The sequence below is a fragment of the Taudactylus pleione genome, unplaced genomic scaffold (assembly GCF_031769625.1).
Source record: "Taudactylus pleione unplaced genomic scaffold, aTauple2 ptg000122l, whole genome shotgun sequence".
Classification (NCBI taxonomy): domain Eukaryota; kingdom Metazoa; phylum Chordata; class Amphibia; order Anura; family Myobatrachidae; genus Taudactylus; species Taudactylus pleione.
In genome coordinates, this window is record NW_028284524.1 from 3,247,517 (window position 1) to 3,271,639 (window position 24,123).

The 24,123-nt window shown below is 46.3% G+C and overlaps 1 protein-coding gene across 1 annotated transcript in view; it reads right to left on the minus strand.

Annotated features, from left to right (window-relative positions):
* Nucleotides 1-24,123, minus strand: part of RAB3GAP1 (RAB3 GTPase activating protein catalytic subunit 1) — a 218,033-nt gene that overhangs the window by 122,108 nt on the left and 71,802 nt on the right. The window contains exon 8 of the mRNA XM_088472270.1: nt 12,656-12,755. Within this exon, the coding sequence (XP_088328396.1) occupies nt 12,656-12,755 (100 nt within the window). The remainder of the gene's footprint in view (nt 1-12,655; nt 12,756-24,123) is intronic.

Sequence of the window (24,123 nt, forward strand, 5' to 3'; positions counted from 1 at the left end):
GGAGGGAAGCAGTCCTGTCAACATAGATGCGGAGAGCTTCAACCACATCCAAGGTAGAAGAACCACCAGAGTCCTTCACCCAAGATGGTACCACAATAGGCTGATTAATATGAAAAGCCGACACTACCTTGGGAAGGAAGGCGGCTACCGTCCGGAGTTCCATCCTATCAGCATGAAACAGAAGGTAAGGTGGCTTATAGGACAGAGCACTCAATTCAGAAACTCTACAAGCCGATGCTACAGCCAGGAAGAGGACCGTCTTCCAAGACAAGTACTGAATATCAACCTCTTCCAAAGGTTCAAACATGGAAAGACTGAAGAAACAGAAGCACCAAGTTCAAGACCCAGGGAGCTATTGGAGGTACAAAAAAGGGGCTGCAAACACAAGACTCCCTGAAGAAATGTCTGCACCTCAGGAATGAGGGCCAATTGCCGTTGAAACAAAATGGAAAGGGCAGAAACCTGCACCTTTAAAGTTCCAAGACGAAGGCCAGAATCCAGACCAGTCTGAAGAAAAAAAAAAAAATAGAAACCGGGACACCGAAAGGTCCTAGAGGGAAGATCCCGACTGGAACACCACGAGATATAAGAACGCCAGAGGCGATGATAATGCGCAGCCGAAACTGGTTTCCTGGCACGTAGCATGGTGGGAATAACGGAGTCTGGGATTCCTCTTTATCTTAGGACAATGGTTTCAAGAGCCACCCCGTTAAACGCAGTTTCGCTAGGTTGGAGTGTATGAAAGGACCCTGCTGCAGCAGATCCGGGCGCAGAGGAAGGGGCCACGGATCGTCTGCCAATAGGGACCGAAGGTCCGAGAACCAACTTCTCCAAGGCCAGTGCGGAGCCACGAGAATGACAGAGGCTGACTCGTATTTTATCCTTTTTTTAGCAGTCGAGGAAGAAGTGGAATCGGAGGAAAAAGGTCAACAAAGTCCTAGATCCACGGAACTGTCAGAGCGTCTACTGCCACTGCCTGCGGATCTCAAATTCTTGACACGTATACCGGGAGCTGACGATTCAATCGTGACGCCATGAGGTCCACCTGGGGACATCAACGTATCAGCGCGTTGAACACGTCTGGATGAAGCTTCCATTCCCCGGGATGGCTATCCTGGCGGCTTAGGTAATCTGCTTCCCAGTTGTCCACACCCGGGATGAATACCGCCGACAGGATTACAGACTGGCTCTCGGCCCACCTGAGAACCTGAGTTACTTCTCACGTGGCCCTGCGACTCCGAGTCCCTCCTTGGCGGTTGATGTACGCGTTGTCGGACTGAACTCTTAGTTCTTAGAAACTCTGTTGCTTCTATCAGAACACTGTAAATCGCTCTGAGTTCCAACACATTTATGGGCCACTTTTGTTCTAGAGGGGACCATCGACCCTGAAAGTGATAATCGAGGACTACTGCTCCCCATCCTCGAAGGCTGTCCGTTGTTACGATGATCCAGTCCCGCACTCTGAATCTCCGGCCCGCTAAAAGATTGTTGGATTGTGTCCACCAGAGAAGGGTCACTCTGGTAGCTGGGCTCAGACGGATCTGTCGATGTAGAAGCAGATGAGACCCTGACCCCTGTGTTAGTAAGTCCAGCTGAAACACCCTGGAGTGGAATCGCCCGAACTGTAGTGCCTCGAAGGCCGCTACCATCTTCCCCAGGAGACGCAGACAAAGGAGGAGGGACACCTTCTTTGGTCTGAGGAGCAGCTGAACCAACCACCGGATATCCCGGGCTTTGTCTATTGGAAGGAAGATCCTCTGTGATGCCGTATCTAAGATCATGCCCAGAAACAGGAGCTTCTGGGACGGATAGAGATTTGATTTCTTGAAGTTTATTATCCAACCGTGTTGGAATGTGGTTCCCAGATGGGAACGTGGAGATAGGCATCCGTGATATCCAGGGATAATAGGAACTCTACTGGTTCCAAGCTCGCAATAACTGACTGCAGAGACTCCATTTGGAACCGATACATCTTCAGATGCAGGTTCAATGACTTGATGTTCAAGATGGGCCTGACCGATCCATCCGGTTTGGGTACTACAAACAGGTTAGAGTAAAACCCCCTACCTCGTTGATGTTCTGGAACCGGAACTAGCACAGATGATACTACTAGAGACTGGATAGCCTCCTGTAGAACTCTGGCATTGTCTGCAGCTATTGGCAGACTTGTAGTGAAGAACCGAGGTGGAGGGGGGACCTCGAAGTCTATTCGGTACCCCAGGGAAATTAGTCTGCGGATCCACGGTTCTGGAGAAGTCTGGTTCCAAACTTGTTGAAATCTTTGCAGGCGGGCTCCCACTGTAGGTGGTCCCAGGTGGGACGGAAGACCGTTATGCCACCTGTTTCTCAGCTGGCTTAGGCTCCTGTCTACGTGCAACTGTGTGTGGGCGGCCTCTACTCTGTCGCCTCTTGCTTGGGAGGGAGCCCTTCTGGCTCTCCCATGAAAGGAAAGTAGCGCACGAAAGGAATGAAACGAAGGTCCAGCGTAAGCTCTTCTGGGAGCCGGTGCAGTTGACGAGAGGAAGGAAGACTTACCCCCCCGTGGCCTGGGATATCCATTTGTCTAATTCTGGGCCAAACAGCATGTCGCCATTGAATGGTAAACCCTCCACCGCACGCTTGGATTCTGTGTCCGCATGCCAGGCGCGCAACCAGAGGGCTCTGCGGCCCGAAATAGCAGAAGCAGATATGCGAGCACTAATCTGACTAATATCTTTTGACGCTTCTCCCAGGAAAACTGCAGACTCACGGATGTGTTCTGCTAGTATGCGTAACCTGCTCTGGAAGTCCAAACCTGTAATCAACTGGTCAGTCTAGCAAACCACAGCCTTGTTAACCCAAGCAGTAAAAAGGGTGGGCCTAAGCTGAGCACCCGCTGCAGTATAAATAGATCTTAGCGTTGTCTCCAATTTACGATCCGAAGGATCTTTTAGTACTGTGGCTCCCGGTACTGGGAGTGCCTTAGAGAGACGGGAGACGGACACATCAACTTAAGGGAGCGTTTCCCACTTCTCCATCATGGAAGGAAAACCGGCACAGAATTTGGAACCGTTTATCCGGTTGTTTCCAGGCCACTGAGAGCTGCTGTTGAAGATGCAGTGAGAATGGAAAAAACGCCGATTTGGTTGTTTATGAAATAATTCACACTCCTGGGATGCAGGAATAACAAAATTAGAGATTCCACACCCGGGAGAGGTGGACTCTAACTCTAGAGGGGTATCGTCCTGTAGCGCTTCCTCCAATTCCCCTTCCGTAGCGAGGAATTCCTCGTCAGACTCTTCTGACTGGAGAACAGTCGATAAAGGACGCTTTTGTGTCGGTCCTTGTAAGGAAGTGGAGGGAGCGTACACAGCTGTACCCATAACCTGTACCAGGGTGTCAAGAGACTTGGTTAGCCGAGCAACCCAGGGAGGCTGAGACTTACATGCCTCAGCTACTCAGACATTAAATCCACATTACTCCTACCATGTCAGCGGCCCATGTAGGCGCAGATGAGGCAATAATAGCCATAGGTGGATCAATTGCTATACAAGCATCACATAACGTGGACCCAGCAGCATGCGGCTTGGTTAGTTTATTGTTACACCTAGAATAAACAAACAACCTTTGAGATGCCTTTGTTCTGTTTGACATGGATACACACAGTCACCACACACAGAGGGACAGAGTATATACAGAAGTAAAGAAAAACAGAAGGCTGGCTTGGGACACAGAGGAGGAGATACGCCCCACTCCCTTCCCACAGATCAGATTCCCTGCACCCCCAGTGTATTATGCACAGCCTCTGTACCAGAGCCATCTGTCCTTAACTTGTAGCTTTTTAGCCAGGAATGGGGAGCAAAAGAATCCAGCCTTCAGTTCTGCTGCACTCTTCCTGGATAAGGGAGAAATACAGGCATGAAACAGTTAACAAACGGCAGCCACGCTGTTATCTACAGGCGCTTGCCGCGTATAGAGACAGCCCGCGCTGCTAAGGCTCCGCCCCCTTCTTCATGCCCTAAGGGCTCCATTATGGCTGCTATGTGGTCCATTCCCTCCTCCCCTCCGCGCTACCCGCATGTATCAGCGGGGAGAGGGGAGAAGCAGGGAGCAGCGTGTATCAGCGGGGAGAGGGGAGAAGCAGGGAGCCGCGTGTATCAGCGGGGAGAGGGGAGAAGCAGGGAGCCGCGCGTGTAGCGCTGTGTACACACAGCTTCCCTTAGACAGCGCAGGGCAGCGCCGACAGCGGGCTTCTTTTACACAGCGCACAGGTGTAGCGCTGTTTAACTGTGCTATGCACACACTAACACAGCGCAGCATGCTGTATTAGCGCTGGGCAGCGGGGTAGGAGCCGGGGGATGCGCAGCTTGTTACTCACTGCGTGTCCCCTGTAGTCTCTCTCTGGCAGGTCAGCAGTCTTCTCTTCTTGTGTGAAGACTTAGCTGTGGCGATAAGGAGCTGTCAGAAGCTCTTGTAATGAGCCCAGTGCACTCCTTCCTGGTGTTTGCTAAAACACCAGGGCGCCAGGTACCCGGACCCCACCTTTTAGATAGGTGGCGAAGGGTACCTATAGGAGTGTAAAAGATGCTTTTAAATAAAAAAAAATTAAATAAAATAAATGTATTTGCTGGAGCACAGCATAATGTGACCAGCTCCATGAGGCACATTTTCTAAACTGTGGGCTGATGGGGCATAGAGGGGGAGGAGCTTCACACTTCTAGATTATTTTAAAGTGCCACCTCCAGTTATCCACGCCTCTATACCCAGCGTAAGCACCTCCAGCGTCCCCTAGTGGATGAAAGAGAAAACTTAGGTATCCTAAGCAACCCGCTGGTGGTGATGCAGGGCAGGCAGGACCAAGTTTGGACATCTGGTCCAGACTGAAGGACCTGGCAACAATTTCTGACATGTCTACTGTCACTGCATATGATACTGTCACCATTGACAGAATGGTGGAGGATTACATCGGTGACAGCATCCAAGTAGGCATGTCAGACAGTCCGTACCTGTACTGTCAGGAAAAAGAGGCAATTTGGAGGCCCCTGTACAAACTGGCTCTATTTTACCTGAGTTGCCCCCCCTCCAGTGTGTACTCCGAAAGAGTGTTTAGTGCAGCCGGGAACCTTGTCAGCGAAAGGCGTAGGAGGTTGCTTCCACAAAATGTGGAGAAGATGATGTTCATAAAAATGAATTATCAACTCTTCCAGGGAGACCATCCTCCAGAACGTACAGAGGGACCTGAGGTGGTGGATTCCAGCGACTACAAGTTAATACTCTGTGAGGATGAGGATGTACACAACACTGAAGAGGGTGAGGAATCAGTGGATGAGGAGGATGAGGACGACATCTTGCCTCCGTAGAGCCAGTTTGTGCAAGGACAGATTAATTGCCAGCTTGTTTTGTGGAGGCCCAAACGAACCAATCATTTCAGCCACAGTCGTGTGGCAGACCCTGGCGCGGAAATGATTGGTTTGTTAAAGTGTGCATGTCCTGTTTATACAACATAAGGGTGGGTGGGAGGGCCAAAGGACTATTCCATCTTGCACCTTTTTTTTTTCTTTGCATTATGCACTGTTTGGGGCCTAGTTTTTCAAACTGCCATCCTGTCTGCCACTGCAGTGTCACTCCTAGATGGGCCACGTGTTTGTGCCGCCCACTCGTATCTCTTAGCATAGTCATCCAGCTACCTCGGTGCAACCTGTTGGACATAAAAACACTATTGTGAGGTGTGAGGTGTTCAGAATAGACTGGAAATGAGTGGAAATTAAGGTTATTGAGGTTAATAATAGCATAGGAGCAGAAAAACCCACAAATTATGTGATTTTAGCTGTTTTTATGCTTTTTTTAAAAAAAATACAGATCCAAAACACTAAACCCAGAACCCAAAACACAGAAGGGTGGTTTTGGCAAAACCAATCCAGATCCAAAACACGAAGAAAGATACAGATCCAAAACACGAAAAGTGGCCAATGCACACCCCTAATATATTATATATATATCAAAATGGTAACAAAAATGCTGCCATGGATTTAAGACTAACTTGTTTCAGTCAATCAGATTTAGGAGTCAATCCAATTACACGCAATGTACTCAGGGGTGCGAGTCATCGTGACAACGGCGCACTATGACAGCCTGAATTTGCATAAAAATGTTGCAGTCCTATAGGGCTCCATGCAAAATATGCAAATTCGGACTCGGAGTGTGCTGTGAGGGGTGCAAGATACTTTGCCGTTGCCTGCGTTTTAACGCCATGCCAACGGCAACTCTCACCCTTGGCAAGCAATTGGACTGACATGCCTTTGATCTAATAAAAAAATAAAAATAGAGAAAAATAATAGATGAAAATTATGTTTCTGTTTCAGCCATTCTATCACAGTCAGCCATTGAGTAAAGAACATAAACTAGATAACTCTGAACTCAAGAGAACTACACAAATACAAATCTAATGGCTCTAGAATTTCTACATAAAATACTTGCATAGGTGTAATGGATTTAGGGGCTCATCAGTAGCCAAATGTGATGGAGAGAAAAAAAAAAAAAGATTTTTGGTACTCACTGTAAAATCTATGTGTTCGAGTCCATCTGAAGGACACTGCCAACCATGTATTTTGTTGAGGTTATAGCAGTTGTCACTTAAGCGGTTAAGTTTCTATGGTATAAAGTTCCTCCACTCCCAATACTCAGTTTCAAGTTATAAATGACAAAAGAATAACATGTAAACAGGAAAATACAACATTCAAACTATAATAATAATTAGCATAAGGGAGGAAACGCAGTGTCCCCCAGATGAACTCTTAGAAATATCAAAATATTATCTGGTGGAATGAGTTGAAATCCGAGACGGAATTGGCTGACCGGCTCCCATATATATTGCCAGCTGAAAGGTGGACCTGATCAACCTGGCTACTCTCTGCTAGTTCCTGGACAACCTCTTTTCCTAGCATCATAAATTATAAACAAACTGTCAGACTTACAAATACTGGCAAGCCCTATCAACCTTTATCCTCAATGATCTCACAACATCTAAAAGTGCAAGCTGGCTCTGATCATCTGTAGAACCAGACTCACCTAAAGTAGGAATTAGAATTTCCTAACTAAGGTGAAAACCAGAAACCACTTTTGGCTGAAAAGATGGATTAGTGCATGACACTGCCGTTCCATTGTGGGAAAAAATTGTAAAGGAAACTTGAAAGACAGAGACCCCAAGTCTGAAACTCTTGTAGCTGATGAAATAGCAAGGGGAAAAAAAAAAAAAAAAGAGACTTTCCAGGTCAAAAACTTAATTTCCACAGATTCCAGAGGTTCAAACTGAGCTATCTAAAGAGCTGTCAAGACTAAGGGCCTGATTCAGACCCGCTCGCGAGCGCTATGCGGGTCGATGGTGGCCCAGTGCGCACTCAGTCGCTCCGGGTCTCGTACCAAAGGGGGCGTGCTGTCGATGTTGAGTGACAGCACGCCCCCTTTGGTGGGGGGGCCGGAGGCGTTGCTGCCAAGTGATGTCAGTGGGAGTGCTTTCGGCTCTGTTAGAGCTGAAAGCAGTCTGGGACTTGCGGCAACGAGACCCTATCACAAGGGTCTCGTCACAAGCCCATCTTCCTGGCCGCTCGCTATAGCTGTGGGTGGTCAACCACAGCTATGCGAGCAGGCAGGAGGCCGCTCTGAAAAACAAGAAGGACGGCTCTGATTCAGAGCGAGCGCTCTGTCAGAGCGTCCGGCTCTGAATCAGGGCCTATGTTTAGATCCCAGGGTTCTATGGGATGAACATGTAGAGGCTGAATACGTAAAACTCCCTGTAAGCATTACTTAACCTTTAGAAGTAAAGTAATTGTCTTTGAAAATACGATAAGGCCGACACCTGTACCTCAAGAGAACTCAGGTGAAGGCCAACTCTTAACCAGACTGAAAAAAACAAAAGAACACGTGATAATAGAAGAAATAATGAGTGGAAACCTGAGCTTTCAAACAAATTAACAAAATTTTTCCAGACCCTATAATTAGATTGCAAAATCTGTTTTCTTTTTCAATCATAAGGGTAAATTCAATTAGCCTCGAGCCCCACAAAGTGCCTCTGCAACGGAATGGAAACGCCATCAATGTCACATCAACTTGCCCCATTACACACCGAAATTGCATATTTTTACATAAATCTACAAATGTGGTATTATTGCACACATACTCACAGGGCGAGCCAACTCCATAATCTGTGTGAATTTGAATCTTAATATCCTGACTTCAATAGCCAAGCCGTCAAACTCAGCCAATGAAGATCCTGATGGAGGGAATGAACCTGACACAGTAGGTCTTTTTGGAGAGGAAGCTGCCAATCCAGACCTACCAAGCTCTTTTTAGCCTATTCAGAAAAACAAGGCTTACTGGGACAACTTTTCTTTTGTATTTTGTTTAGAACTCAAGAGAGCATTGGAAGTGGGGGAACATGGATATCTATTAGAGATGCCAAAAGATCTCCAGAACTTGAGCACAACCAGGGAACCAGCCAGAGATGTACCTGATGGTCTCCCATTACAACAACAGTTCTTATTTAATATACAATTAGCACTGCATAAAAACTCACTTAACTACTTAAGGCATATGTCCACCTACAGACATCACCCCCCAAGCTGTGTACTCGGTAAAAGAGGTTAGTGCTCTGTAAGTGAACATCTAATTCATTGGATATGCTGTTGCAAAACAGCTGAGATGTTCAATTTTAGGATTACAAAAGCCTGAAAAATAAGAAAAAGCCTGTTGCAAGTGTAATATTTAGTAAGTCAGCGATAACGGCAGCCTAATGGTCCAAAACTACAAACAGACACACAATGCGATTCTGACTCTGGGCCAGGACCACTGTCCAATTTATATGGGCGATAGATTGAATGAAATCCAATTACTCAGTGCTGGATCTCTTCCTGGTGGAATGACACTGCAGCCTAAACATGACCGAACACAATGGTGATTAGCGGTCTCCTTGCAGATGCAATTACATGGCATGCCCAATAATGATCCTATCAGTTTCAATAGCATCCTATTTGTACATCACAGTAATTTTGGTAACAACTGACCAATAACTCCAGTATCTATCTCTACTCTAGTGGTCAAAAGTTTTACAGCACCCCCATTTTTCCAGTTTTTATTGAAATGTACACATTTTAATGTCTCAATGTAAATTAAAGCATATAACAAATAATTGGGAGATAAAAATAAAAATAAATCATAGAATCATTGTGTTTAACAAAATGTAATCTAAATATGTGACTCCCCAAAGTAACCACCTGTTGCAAATATAACCACCTAACATACTCGTGGAACTCTTTCTACAATGGCAATTTTTCAGGACGCTCTTCCCAACACTCTTGCAGAAGTTCCCACAAATATGTTGCACTTGTGGGTTCCTTTTCTTTCACCCTTTATCCAGTTCATCCCAAACAAGCTAAGTGTGCTGGCTATTCCATGATTTGAAGCCTACTTGTTCTTTTCTCTGCAGTTAATTCTGACATAGCCTAGACTACGTTTTGGGTCAATACCTTGCTGTAGGATGTACCACTGACCAACTAGGTTTTGACCAGAGGGTATTGTATGTAATTTCATAATGCTGCGGTAGCACTATTGATTCAGGGTGCCAGTCACTCTGTGCAAGTTACTGATCCAACAAAAGAGCCCCAAAACCATCATGATTCCTGCTTCATGTGTGACAGTCGGTGTGTTACACGATTTTAGCAAGCGATTGAACGATAACAACGTCGTTATCGTTCAATCGTTTAAAAATCGTTTATAAATCGTGCAGTGTTTGGTCGTTAACGATCAACGATGCGCGCTCCCGCTGGTCATTTGATCGTCTCGTCAGTCGACTGAACATGCAGGTCAATTTCACTTGATCTATTAAAAATAGTTTGCAAATCGTTCAGACTGAAAGATAAAATTTCAAGGGAAAAAATCAAGGGAAAATCGTTTAGAGATTGGACAGGGAGGAGATCGTCTACTGGATGTGCCCCTTTAGAATCCAGAAGCAGCACAGTTCAGCAGCTCAAGGTGAGGTTCACTCTAGTGGCTTTAATCAGTCAGGTGTGCTGACTAGGAGTCATCGGATTGGGCTGTGGGCCTGATTCAGACGCTATTTGCGCTCGCTCGTTCAGAAAAAGGGGCCGGATATTTGCAGTCTGTTGACGCCTCTATGTCTGAACGTGCGAACGAAACATGCGCTCGCTAGTTTTTAAAAAAACGCCCCCTGGCCGCTCGCATCCTACGTCATCTCCGCTATTTATTAGATTAATCGAGTACATCGAAAGGCGTATGAACTGCTCGCAGTGCTTGTGGTAGCACTTTCCTACCGCAATCATGCGAGCAGTTCAGGCTAAAAGACAACCAAGTGACGTGGTCGATGACGCTGCTTTGTTAATTATGAACACCCTTAAAACGCCCGTTTTGACCGCCTGCGTTCGGATCTCCACTCCCCGTTTTCAAGCACCTTCCCCTGTTACCACCCACAAACGCCTCATTCTGTCACTCAAATTAGCAGGCATTCGCTATTTTGCGAGCACACAATTTCCAACCGCAGTGACTGGTTCGCGCATGCGTATTACAACCCATACGCATGCACAGTTGTGCGAACATCGCTCGGAGCGAACGAGTGGCCGCTTACGAGCGGCTCTGAATCAGGCCCTGTGTTCTAAATCTTGATTGCTGCAGTTAAGCAGTGCCTTGCTGGTTTCTGGATTTGTGATGAGTGGCTGTTAAGTCCTTTTAGGGATTTCCTTTTGACACTCCTTTGTGGGTTGTAATCAGTCTGATCCTCTCCGTTCTGGTGTTTATTTGGATATGCTGCTTTGTTGAGTTTCTTAATTTGTGATATTTGAAAGATCTACCTAATCTGGGTTATTTAGAATATCTGCCCTGTGTTCTTTACTGTGTAAATCTTCTGTACTATTTGGATGATCTATCAGCATTTCTCCACAGTGCAATCAATTTCAGTTATTCCGAACATCTGCCCAGCATCTCTTTACTGTGTAAATCATCTGTGCTATTTGGAAGATCTGGCCAATAATTCTTTACAGTGCAATTATCTGTGCTATACAGAAAACCTACTACCTGCCAGCACCTCTCTACCTTGTAAATTACTTTTGCTACTTGGAAGATCTGTGCAGCATTTCTCTACTGTGTAAATTTCCTGTTCTGTCTCAAAGAGCTGGCCAGCATTTCTCTACAGTGAAATTATCTGTGCTATGCAGAAAACCGCACTGTGCAAATTACTTGTGCTATTTGGAAAAATGTGCCCAGCATTTTCTAGAAGTGCAATTATCTGTACTATTCAGAAAATCTGCTTCCATTTATTCAGTGTAATAACCAGAGCTATTCTGAAGACTTGGTTAGTGGTTTTCTACATATAGTTTTAGTATTATCTAGTTATTCCTATTTAGTTGACATATTTAGCTAGTGCATTAAGTTCCTAGTGCCATCTAGTTGAATGGTACATTTAGCTAGTGCTTTCAGTTTCCTATGTCATTTAACCATGTTTGAAGTGTCCTGATCTCTTAAAATTATTGTGTCTGTGTGTCAGGTTGCGGCCTAGGATCGGCCGTTACTTACCTCAGCACCGGCTTCCCCTGACTTCTCGAGCGGTCAGACGCCAGGTGCAGCAGCGAGTGACGCGCTGAGGATTATTCCTAGGGTCTGCTAGGACATCCATGCGTTGCTCAGTCATCTTTTTCCTGCAGTTACCGTCATGGGCGCAGCCATGACAGTCTTCATCACCTGACTAGCCTTTACACAATGGTAGCATTGGTTGACACTATACTCCAATGGACCGCTACCTTAGGGTATTTAGCCGGGCTCTGGACAACAGGAAGTTGCCTGTACAACGTTGTTACTTCAAGTGTATACTTGCTGTTACAGTGTTCCAGGTTCCATGGGGTGGGTGCAGCTTAAACCCAAATCCCAATTGGAGGGGTCACTGGTGAACACCTTTCAGCAAGTTAGACTCCGCCAACATCCAGTACCTGTGGATGAGGAGGACATATATCCAGGCCCCTCGCCTCCGGTCCTTTCCCCAACCCGGGACCCTGACTTCCCACTCCTCAGTAGAAGATGTCCCTAGCTCAAACATGACACTGTGATCTTGAGCCTGCACTAGAGTTTAAGCCCTGGCTGGAGCCGAGTACCAGGTAATGATAGCAGTTCCAAGAACCCTTTGGTCAGGTATCCAGCACAAGTGGGAAATGGAGGAATGCAATCACTGGTGAGGCACCGGAGGACGACAGAGAGAGTTAGTACTCCGGTGATGTACAGAGTATACCCACTGTGGATCCAAACGCAGAACTGGCACAGGAGAATGTTACTTTGGGGGTAGCACTACTACTCTCGGAACTCTGAAAAGTACATTATTTTTCTGTTTTTGGCAACCAAAACTTTTTTAACCTCTAGCAATTTACTGATTACTTCTATATCATTTCAGGTTATTCACTGTACTTGATTTGCTTAATACAAACAGGAAAGATAGGGGTGTTCTAAAAACTTTTGATTAGTAATGCAAGTGACTTGTGTATTACGTCACTAATTATGACTAAAACAGCCAGGATATTATTTAGCAGATAAGTGAGAATAATATACAATGAATGTGTTAATACAAAATAAACTGAACTACTAAGGACCATTAGGGAAGAATCTATCACAGTGTGTTACATACCTGGTGGCTGCTGGGGCCAGAAGTACTGCTGGCAGTCCTGCAGGATGTACGTGAAGCGGATGGCAATATTGATCGGTGGCAGCGCAGTCAGAGGACAACCCTACAAACAGCAAAGACGCCATTACTAAGATATCTATAACAAATCTTTACTATACCTGAAGCCAGAAACCAATTATTTTGTGAGATAGATATTCCCACATTAACATGAATATATGGATGAATATATGGATATATTAAATACAATGCATTAAATTACTAATTGTTTCAGAAATACTGACACTTTAAGTGAATGGGGAGACAGATTCAGCAGTTTCTAGCAGTGTAAAAAATGAAGATCCCTGATCACTGTAGCCTTGGACAAAGTGTGGAAACAGAACTACACAAATCCTTATGTGTCATGATCTCATGTAGGTAATATAGTATGAAGATAGTTTAAGATATTCTTTCAGTAAATGAACTAGACTTCCTGGACTTGTTTTAATCAATTTAACTTTCATATTGACCAGGAATTACAGATGATCCCCAGATTGCATATTTGTCATCGTCTATCTTGACTTAAATAGGGTTGTATGCTTTGGACAGCTCCTGCTTAATAAATCATGTGATAGCAAAGAGGCAGAACCCCACCCCCATGGAGACCATGCCTATTATTTGAATCAAATCAGTCAGCTCTAACTGCGTAATCAGCCATTAGTAGTGCTCTACTTCAAGCCTGGTCAAGACGTGCCTCTCCAGCTGTTGGGGAACTACAAGTCCCAGCATGCTTTATCAGCTGATCTGTAGGAGGGTATGTTGGAACTTGTTGTTTCACAACAGCTGGAGAGTCACAGGTTGGCCTGGCCTGCTCTACTATTGTGGATGGGTTGCAGTCAGGGCAGCACAGACTGTGTAATGGTTAGCATTACTGCCTCACAGCACTGAGGTTGTCGGTTCAATTCCCACCACGGCCCTAACTGAGTGGCGTTTGTATACTCTCCCTGTGTTTGCGTCGGTTTCCTCTGGGTTCTCCAGTTTCCTCCCGCACTCCAAAAATATACAGGTAGGCTAATTGGCTCTCAACAAAATTAACCCTCGTGTGTATGTGTGTCAGCATGTGGTAGGGAATATAGATTGTAAGCTTCACTGGGGCAGGGACTGATGTGAATGGCCAAGTACTCTCTGTAAAGTGCTGCGGAATATGTGTGTGCTATATAAATAACTGGTAATAAATAAAATAAATCAAATATTTGTTAGCTCTGTAGCAAACATCTCTAATTCAGGTAATATTGCCAGGGGGATAAAATGGAAAATCTACAAACAGTCTTTCTTCTTCAGGATCCACAGGGATACCATGGGGATATTATGCTTGGAGACCAGGCACCAAACAGTTAAAGCTTCAGCTCCCAGGATGCCTCGGGGTCCTCCTCCATATATACCCCGCCCCTATCCATAGGCCTTCAGTTGTTCGTTTGGTGCGGCAGGATCAAGACCTTTGTAACAGGGGACTGTTCTGGAAGTCCTAAGCTTTTATTTTATGTTTTTTGGGCTGGCAGTACTAAGCGTCTGAATTAAGACGCATATACTGCGACTCCATCTACCTCCGCCAGGCCGCAACACCAGTAACTGGGCTGGTGATTTCGGCGGGTCGCGACTAAGCTAGCAACCGGACGCATGGAGAGGTCAGGTATGACGATTCCTCACTTACAGGGAATCGCGCGCGGCAGTCCTTGCTTCTGGTGTCAGAGATGCACCAGAAACTGCTGCTGTCAGGGCTCGGGATTGTCCGCGTTCTCACTACACCACCGGGGCCTTATCGTCTGACGCGGGGATCTTCAGCAGACGCCTCTGCTGCCACGAGGCCAGCCTACCCGGCTGGTTAACGCTGCTTAGTGGAGGTAGGCGCTCCCCCAACAGCTCCTCCCCCGACCCAGTCCCTACGAAGGGTTTTGCGCTTCTGGGTTGCTCCGCCTACCCTCCACGTGTATATAAGACGCTCACAGTCTACCCTCAGTGCGTTCTCTAGCTGTTCTCAGGAGGGTTTGGGTCAGTCTCCCTGTATACCTGTCCCTTGTTTAAGGGATATAGTGCTTTATAATCCAACCCATTCCTTTGTGTTTGTGTAGTTGATTTAGAGCTATTGTAATGTTGTTACATATGCATTGTATGTGACTGTTTGCTAGCTGCTGTATTGACACTGTCTTTTATTTCTGTCTGTCAATTATACCCATCACTGTTTTTTCTCTCCATCCTCTTGGGGTGGAGGTTTATCTCGGAGTACTTTACATTCATTTAGATCAGTGTTGGCTAACCTTGACACTCCAGCTGTTGTGGAACTATATATCCCAGCATGCCCTGCCACAGTTTTAGCATGCCCTAATAGCAAAACTGTAGCAGTGCATGCTGGGTTATGTAGTTCCATAACAGCTGGAGTGTCAAGGTTAGCCAACACTGATTTAGATTGTGAAGGCCATCATATAACATTGCAAGTATTGCCTTTATTGTACATGTCAAAAGATAAAGGGATACAGGAGGGGGAGGCCTCTGGGCTGGTTTCATGTAATGCATGTATGACTTATTTGTTACCCTCAGGACATTAAGGATGGTTTGTGTGTTGTTTGTCAAAAAATGCCACCTAACCAGTAGAGTGTACATGTTCCTGGACAAGAGTCTTCATGGGTAGCCTCTTTTTCGCAGGTAATAAAGCAGTTTGTGGATTGTATGGTTGCTCCCACTATGCCTCCTTGGATGGGGTGTCCACAGCATGCTATGTTTGCACCTCCTATGCATTTTTCCTGGAAGGATGTTGATGGCCAATCTAGTCAGTGTATGGCACCATCTAATGCTGATAGCAGACCGGTAGTTACTAAGGCACCTAAGCGCAATTTAGCTTTTTATCAGTCTGCTCAACATATGGATTCAGAAGCATCATCTTCTCTCCAGGGTCTCGTTCGGGGGAGGAGGACCATACGTCTACAGTGGATATTCCTTCTTTAGTGAAGGCGGTTAAATCAATCCTAGACATTCAGGATGATGAACCAGCTTACAGTAAGAAGGCTCCAGTGTTTATTCACCACCGGAAGGTGGTCAAAACGGAGTTCCCTGTATCTGAACAGCTCACTGAGCTTATGGATGAGGCATGGGGTAACCCTGACAAATGATTTTATGTGAATAAGAGAATAACATTGTTGTATCCTTTCCCGGCTTCTGTATGTACTAAGCGGGAGGTACCTCCTACTGTAGAAGCTCACGTGATGCATTTGATTAGAAATGCTACATTGCCTATTCAGTCGGCATCTTCCCTGAAGGATTCCACGGATAAAAAGATTGAAGCATGACTTAAGAAGATGTTTTCATCATCTGGAGCTGTTACTCATCCATCTATGGCTGGGTAGCCAAAGCTGTTGAAGAATGAATGGGAGCATGGGAAAATTCTCTACCAAATGCTATCAGAGAGCAAATGATGTACATCTCCCATATGCGGGAACCGACTTCCTATCTGGGAAGTGCTGCTGCAGATGCTGGAATTTCAGCTTCTAAAGCATAAGCAGATTCAATAGAGGCATGCAGGGCCTGGAAGTGCTGGAAGTTTTACCTTTCTATAGAAAAGTACTTTTTGGAGCAGAGTTTGATAAAATAATAACTACTCTGGCAGCTTCAAAGTCAGCAGGTCTGCCATATACGGCAACTAAAAAATCTAGGCAAGTTTTTTTCGGTCCTTCTGTTCTCAGGGATGAGCAAGGGACCAGCCTTCCTCTAAGACGTCTAGTTTTCACAAAATATCAAGGCGACAAACTAAGAGGTCTGGCACGGCAAGACATCCAGCTTCTGAACCGGACGACAAACCCTCTGCCTGATGGGGCAGGCCACCTCCTAGGGGTTACCTCCTAGGGGTTACCTAGGCCGACTTCTTCAGTTTGCGGATTCTTGGCGTCAAACAACAACAGATGCCTGGCTCCGAGAAGTGATCTCTCAGGGGTATGCCCTCACTTCCAGGAGGCATACTCCCCAGAAGTTTTTTTGCACAGATCCTCCAGCAGATGTGGGAAAGGCTTTGGCCCTTCGGGTAGCCATTCACTCCCTGCTGAAGGTGCGGGTAGTAGTCCCGGTTTCTGTGTCTCAATAGGCAAGGTGTTATCATTCCAATCTTTTCCTGGTTCAGAAACCAAATGGGGCCTATCGTCCTATACAAAATCTAAAAACCCTCAACAGGTTTATCTATGTACCCAATAACGTATGGAAACACTCCGGTCAAAAATTTTGGCAATGGAGTCGGGGGATTACATGGTCTCCTTGGACATTCAGGATGCATATCTGCATGTTCGTATTATACCATCCCACCAGCAATTTTTACGGTTTGCTGTCCTTCAGCAACATTGCCAACTTCAGGCTTTACCCTTTGGCCTATCTACGGCTCCCCGGGTATTCACCAAAATAATGGCAGTCATGACGGCCTATCTCAGGCGTCAGGGAGTGAGAATTTTGTCATATCTGGATGACCTTCTGATAATGGCACAGACTATGGGTGTATTACAAAACCATCTTCATCTAACCAAAGCCTGCTTACAAAAGCATGGCTGGATCATCCAATTTCAAGAAATCATCACTTTCTCCAACACAGCAGATGGTACATCTGGGAGCTCTTCTGGATTCTCGGGCACAGATGGTGTTTCTGTCAGAGGACAAGATTGTGGCCCTATCATTGCGAATACGCAAGCAAAGGGTATCCATTCTGTTAGCGATGCAGGTCTGGGATCAATGGTATCCATTTTCAACATGGTGGGGTATGCCCAGTTCTATTTCAGGCCTCAGCAAAGATTGATTCTCTCTAAGTGGAACGGACAGTATCATTGAATAAAGTCCCAGAGGATCCCTCTTACTCCAGAGGTTCGTCACTCCCTCCTGTGGTGGCTAAGAAAGGATCATCTAAACAAAGGAAGTCCATTCTGAGTCTGGGTCCAAATTGGACGCTTTTCACCACAGACGCCAGTCTTCGCGGATGGTAGGGAAGTGACAGGTCATCACACCTTTCAGGGAATATGAACTAATCAGGAAAGTCATCTGTCAAACATTCTGGAGCTGCAAGCAGTGTACAAAGCACTTTACATGGCACAGGATCTGCTCCAGGGCAAGCCGGTCCAGAACCAGTCCAACAATGCGACAACAGTGGCCTACCTCAATCATCAGTGAGGCACAAGAAGTTACGAAGCCATGAAAGAAGTGACAAGGGTTCCAATTTGGGCAGAACGTCATCTTCCGGCCAGCTCGGCAATATTCATATCGGGAGTACTCAATTGGGAAGCAGACTTCCTAAGTCACCAGGACATACATGCCAGAGAGTGGGCTCTCCATCCGGGAGTGTTTCAACTCCTGGTAAATAAATGGGGTCCACCAGAGATAGATCTCATGGCATCACATCACAATCCCAGGTACGGGTCCAGGTCCAGAGACCCATCAGCAGCCTCCGTGGACACACTGGCAGTAAGATGGGACTTCAAGTTGGCGTATCTCTTTCCTCCGATCTCCCTCCTCCCAAGGGTTGCCAGGAAATTCAAGCAGGAAGGCGGAACAGTAATACTGGTGGCTCCGGCTTGGCCCAGACATCATTGGTTCACCAACATATAGTATCTGTCAACAGACAGTCCATATCCTCATCTTCTATGGCAGGATCTACTAACGCTGGGCCCCTGCCGGCATCCGGACTTACCTCGTCTAGCTTTGACAGCATGGTTCTTGAATCTTCCTTCCTAAGAGCAAAAGGTTTTTCCAATGCTGTAATTCACACGATGCTTAGGGCACGGAAGCCTGCCTCTGCCCGCATCTATTACAGAGTTTGGAATTCTTTTGGTAAGTGGTGTTCCCACAGAAAGTATGATCTAAGGTGTTTAGGATTTCAAGGATACCAACGTTCCTCCAGGCAGGTTTAGACCGTGGTCTCTGCCTGGCTACTTTGAGAGTTCAGGTTTCTGCATGGTCAGTCTGGTTCCAGAGGAAGATTGTCTCATTACCAGATGTTAAAAAATGTTTCCAAGGAGTTCTGCGAGTCCTCCTTTTGTTCCACCGGTAGAACCGTGGGATTTGTCTTTGGTTCTTAAGGGCTACAAGCTCCCCCATTTGAACCTCTAGACTCTGTAGATTTGAGGTGGTCTATCTCTTCTGCACACAGAGTCTCTGATTTGGAAGCCTTTTTTTGTCGCTCTCCATTTTTTATTTTTCACCAGGATAGAGCTGTTCTTCGTACATAGGAGGGTTATCTTCCTAAGGTAGTGTCCCGTTTCATGTGAATTAAGAAATTGTTGTTCCAGCTTTCCAGGCTCCAGATCTATGTGGAGCGCACAAACTGTCAGAAAATTAGATGCTCTTTTTGTATTATATGGTTTTCACAAACGAGGATGGCCAGCTAATAAGCAGACTCTGGCGAGATGGCTACGCATGACTATCTCTCAGGTGCACATACAGGCTGATCTCCCTGTCCAAAGCACATTGACAGCACATTCTACTCGGTTTGTAGAGCCATCATGGGCATTTAGTAGTGGTGCCTCTGCTAAACAATTGTGGAAGGCAGCCACGTGGTCTTCTGTCCACACTTTTCTGAGGTTTTATGACTTTGATACTTTTGCCTCTCAGGATGCTTCCTTTGGGCGACGAGATCTCCTTTCTGCTCAGGAGCCTCTCCCACCCTAGGGGAACTGCTTTAGGACATCCCCATGGTATCCCTGTGGATCCCTATGGACCCTGAAGAAGAAAATTAGAGTTATGGTAGACTTACCTAGATAACTCCTTTTCTTCAAGGTCTATAGGGTCCACACCCTGATGCACCTGGCTGCATGGGGTATTTTTTATTTCGGTCACAGATTCCCCCATTTTGTGTAAGAGTGTTTCTGGTGTAAGATTGCTCTTCTTTCTCCTGCCTTGAGGCTTGTTAACTAAACTGAAGTCCTATGGCTAGGGGCGGGGTATATATGGAGGAGAACCCCGAGGCATCCTGGGAGCTGAAGCTTTAACTGTTTGTCGCCTGGTCTCCAACCATAATATCCCGATGGTATACCTGTGGACTTCGAAGAAAAGGAGTTATCTAGGTAAGTTTACCATAACTCTATTTTTTGTGGTATTGACCATTGTTCCATATAGAATAAACTTGTATTTCATTAATGGTATTCTAACCACTCCTTACCAAATGCACATATTTCAAGATATATATAATATTCCAAACATTAGGTTTCAGCAAATAATAAAACTATAATGCCATTTGAAACACCTGAAATAGACAAATATACATATATATAATATATATATATATATATATATATATATATATATATACATACATACATACACACTATTCAGCAAAGGGATTAAAATGGTTTTATACTTTAATATAGTATATATTGGTGTAGGTCTCTCCTGTGGGACCCGCACCATTCTCATATGATCGCTTCCACTGAAGCAGGGAAGATCTGTCACTGTGGATCTAAAGGTGTTTACACACTAGACGACTCACAAAAGATGCAATGTTGTCAATGATTTCCCTTGAACTTCCGCGGCACTCCCGGACAAATGATTTCTTGCATAAACTGTGCAATCTGACAAACGATCTGACCAACGACCTTAATCGTTAACGTGATTGCCAAATCTTACTGCATGTAGGTAAGAGGATATGAAAAACGACCCGTGGGACAGAGCTTTGGGATCTTTATCGTTAGTGGACACTGCACGATTTGACGTTCAGATACGTTGGAATCAGCCTGTCAGGGCTCAGCCGGGGAACGGCTCCCGCTTACCGCGCCGCCGGCTTCCCCTGTCATCCTGGGTGGTCGGGCAGCTTGCGCGACGGCGGGGGAGAAGCTGAGTATTCTCCCCGCATGCAGTGGCTTCCTGGTGGGCTGGTGTCCGGCATCGCAAGTCCGGACATGGGCGCCGCCATGACAGTCGGCCCATGTGACTGTATCCTTCTCCCTGATAGGTCCGTGATCAGCTGATGCTGTGCACCTGTCTAAGGGTTCCCTTGGGTATAAAACTGTTCCACAGGTTCCAGGAAATTACCTGAACATCGGTTGTCTCCTAGCGTGCTATAGTGAGTTCCCGGTCCAGGTTCCTAACCTTCCTTGTAGCAGCAGTGTTATCATCTCTACCTGTGTGCCTTCCGTCTCTGTAACATCCGTGCAGCAGTGTATACCATCTCTACCTGTGTGCCTCCCGCCTCTGGTGAACATCCGTGCAGCAGTGTATACCATCTCTACCTGTGTGCTTCCCGTCTCTGGTGAACATCCGTGCAGCAGAGTATACCATCTCTACCTGGGTGCCTCCCGTCTCTGGTGAATATCCGTGCAGCAGTGTATACCATCTCTACCTGTGTGCCTCCCGTCCCTGGTGAATATCCGTGCAGCAGTGTATACCATCTCTACCTGTGTGCTTTATTTCTCTGGTGATTTCTCAAGTAACCGTGAGTCTCCATCTGTACCTCTTATTGTTATTTGATCTACGTGTCAAGATATACTTATTATACATATAGGGTATTGTCAGTGCCTAAATTAGGCATTACCTCTCAGGGCCACGGGTATTTGTGTCTCTATTCCTGCAGGGCTTGGGTACCTGGTCAAAGGACAGCGACCTGCTCACGGGGTGCAGCTAAGCCCAAATCCCAATTGGGGGGGTCACTGGCAAACACCATCCTGTGGGTTAGAATCCGCACCTTTGCCCAGGTCTCGCCAACACTCAAGACCTGTGGATGAGGAGAACTTATATCCAAGCCCCTCGTCTCCGCTTCCTCCCACAACTTAGGCCTTCTACGTCTCCTATCCCAGTCTCAGGCGTGACAGTTTGTTCAGGCCCAATGGAGGCTGCAGGATCCCAAGGTACTGGGTCTCTATAAGAGTTGACCTCTCGGATGGACAACCAAGAGGCGGCTCAACAACAAGTGGCTCAGTATTTACAGGAGCTCTCGAGGCAACTGGTTTCTATACAAACCACATTGGCCTCTATTTTTCCGGCTCCTCCGGCTGCAGCTCCCGCACCTCCTCCATCAGTTCCTCGACTGGTGGCTCCTACCCCCAAACCCCGACTCCAGTTAGCTACTCCAGAAAGGTTTGATGGTGATCCCAGGCGGTGCCGCGGATTCATTAACCAATGTGAGATCCAATTTGAGTGTCTTCCCCAGAATTTCCCCACGTCTCGGGCAAAAGTGGCATATGTTATATCCCTGTTAACAGGAGCAGCGCTAGACTGGGTCTCCCCTCTATGGGAACGGGCTGACCCCATCGTATCTACTTACGAGGAATTCGTTTTAGCATTTAAGAGAATTTTTGATGAGCCAGGCCGTTCTGCATCTTCTGATCTTCTCCGTGTGCGTCAGGGCGCACGATCCGTAGGGCAGTATGTAGTCCAGTTTCAGACCCTGGCATCAGAATTAAAATGGAACGAGGAAGCTCTTAAGGCGTCCTTCCTTCATGGACTCTCTGAGAGGATGAAGGATGAACTTGCCTCCAGGGATTTGCCAGAATCCTTCGCTGACGTGATCTCTCTTTGTATCAAAATTGATCTTCGTCACCGGGAAAGGTGGGCTAGTAGGGGAAGAGGTGAACGTCTACCTGTCCGTCCTTCTGCTGCCAGTCCGCCTATGCCCACCTCAGCTATGGAAGAGGAACCGATGCAGGTCAATAGAACTAAACTCACCCCGGCAGAGCGCAATAGACTCTTCCAAAATAAGCTGTGTATTTATTGCACTGCACCTAACCACATTTTGAAGAATTGTCCTCTACTTGCGGGAAATGCGAGACCCTGACTGAAGTAGGGAGCATTCAGTTAGGGGTCATTCTCAAGCCATCCCAATTATCAGAAAGTCTTCTAGTAGTGTCGCTTTCCCATAAGTCCAGGACAAGAAAGGTCCATGCTTTAATTGATTCTGGAGCCGCTGGTAATTTTATTGCGGAGAAATTGATTCACACTTTGGGTGTTCCAGTTGTTCCCCTACCTAATAAATTGTTACTGTCCGGGCTAGATGGTAAAACGCTGGTGGGGCTACCCATTTCTTCGCTTTCTTATCCTGTGACTGTCCGAGTTGGATGCTTACATCAGGAAATGTTAGAATTTTTTGTATTACCCGAATCCTCCTATGAGCTGGTATTAGGATTGCCGTGGTTGAAAAAACACAATCCTGTCTTCGACTGGGATGCTATGCAAATCTTGTCCTGGGGCTCACATTGTTTTCAAAACTGTTTGGCCAAGGTCATTCCAGTATGTAACCAAGCAACGGTCCCCAACCCAGCTAAGAAGTTCCTCCGTCCTGAGTCTCCTAGACACCCCTCCCAGACGGGGTTGCCCGAGGCTTATCAAGAGCTTGCCGACGTATTCTGTGAACAAGCCGCAGATGTACTTCCTCCGCATCGACCATGGGACTGCGCTATCGATTTACTTCCCGGGAAGAGTCCTCCACGTGGCCATGTTTACCCCTTGTCCGTGCCAGAGACCGCGGCCATGGAAGAATACATTAAGGAAAACCTTGGTAAAGGGTTCATTCGGCCCTCTTCTTCTCCTGCAGGGGCAGGTTTCTTTTTTGTAGGGAAAAAGGATGGAGGACTCCGTCCGTGCATAGACTACCGAGGCTTAAATCAGATCACCATATAAAATCGGTACCCCTTACCTTTAATTTCTGAACTTTTTGACAAAGTCCAAGGGGCTCAAGTTTTCACCAAGCTGGATCTACGTGGCGCATATAACTTGATTCGAATTAAAGCGGGGGACGAGTATAAGACCGCGTTCAATACCAGAGACGGGCACTTCGAGTACCTTGTAATGCCCTTCGGTCTTTGCAATGCACCAGCTATTTTTCAAGGCTATGTCAACGAGGTCTTCCGGGATATTCTTCATAAATTTGTTGTGATTTATCTCGATGACATCTTAATTTTTTCCAGAGATTTACAGAACCATCATCTTCATGTACGGGAGGTATTGTCCCGCCTTCGTGCTCATCACCTCTTTGGGAAACTATCCAAATGTGTGTTTAATCAAACGTCGGTACCTTTTCTGGGTCATATAATCTCCGGGAGGAGTCTCCAGATGGATCCTGATAAACTAAAAGCAATCTCGGAGTGGCCCCTACCTACTTCTTTAAAAGGTACTCAGCGTTTCTTAGGATTCGCGAACTATTATAGGAGATTTATTCCACATTTTTCTACACTGGTAGCACCCATTACCTCCCTCACAAGGAAAGGAGCCAATCCTTCTAAATGGTCTGTTCCAGCAGTACAAGCCTTTCAAAACCTAAAAAAAGCCTTTTCTGGAGCTCCAATTCTCTGCCATCCGCGAATTGACAAACCGTTCATTGTGGAGGTGGACGCATCCTCTGTTGGAGTAGGGGCGGTATTATCTCAGACTGCTGAAGACTCATCCCTGTGGATTTTTCTCCCGTAAATTTTCTCCTGCAGAAAGGAATTATATTATTGGCGACCAAGAACTGTTAGCTATGCGTTTAGCCTTGGAGGAATGGCGGTATC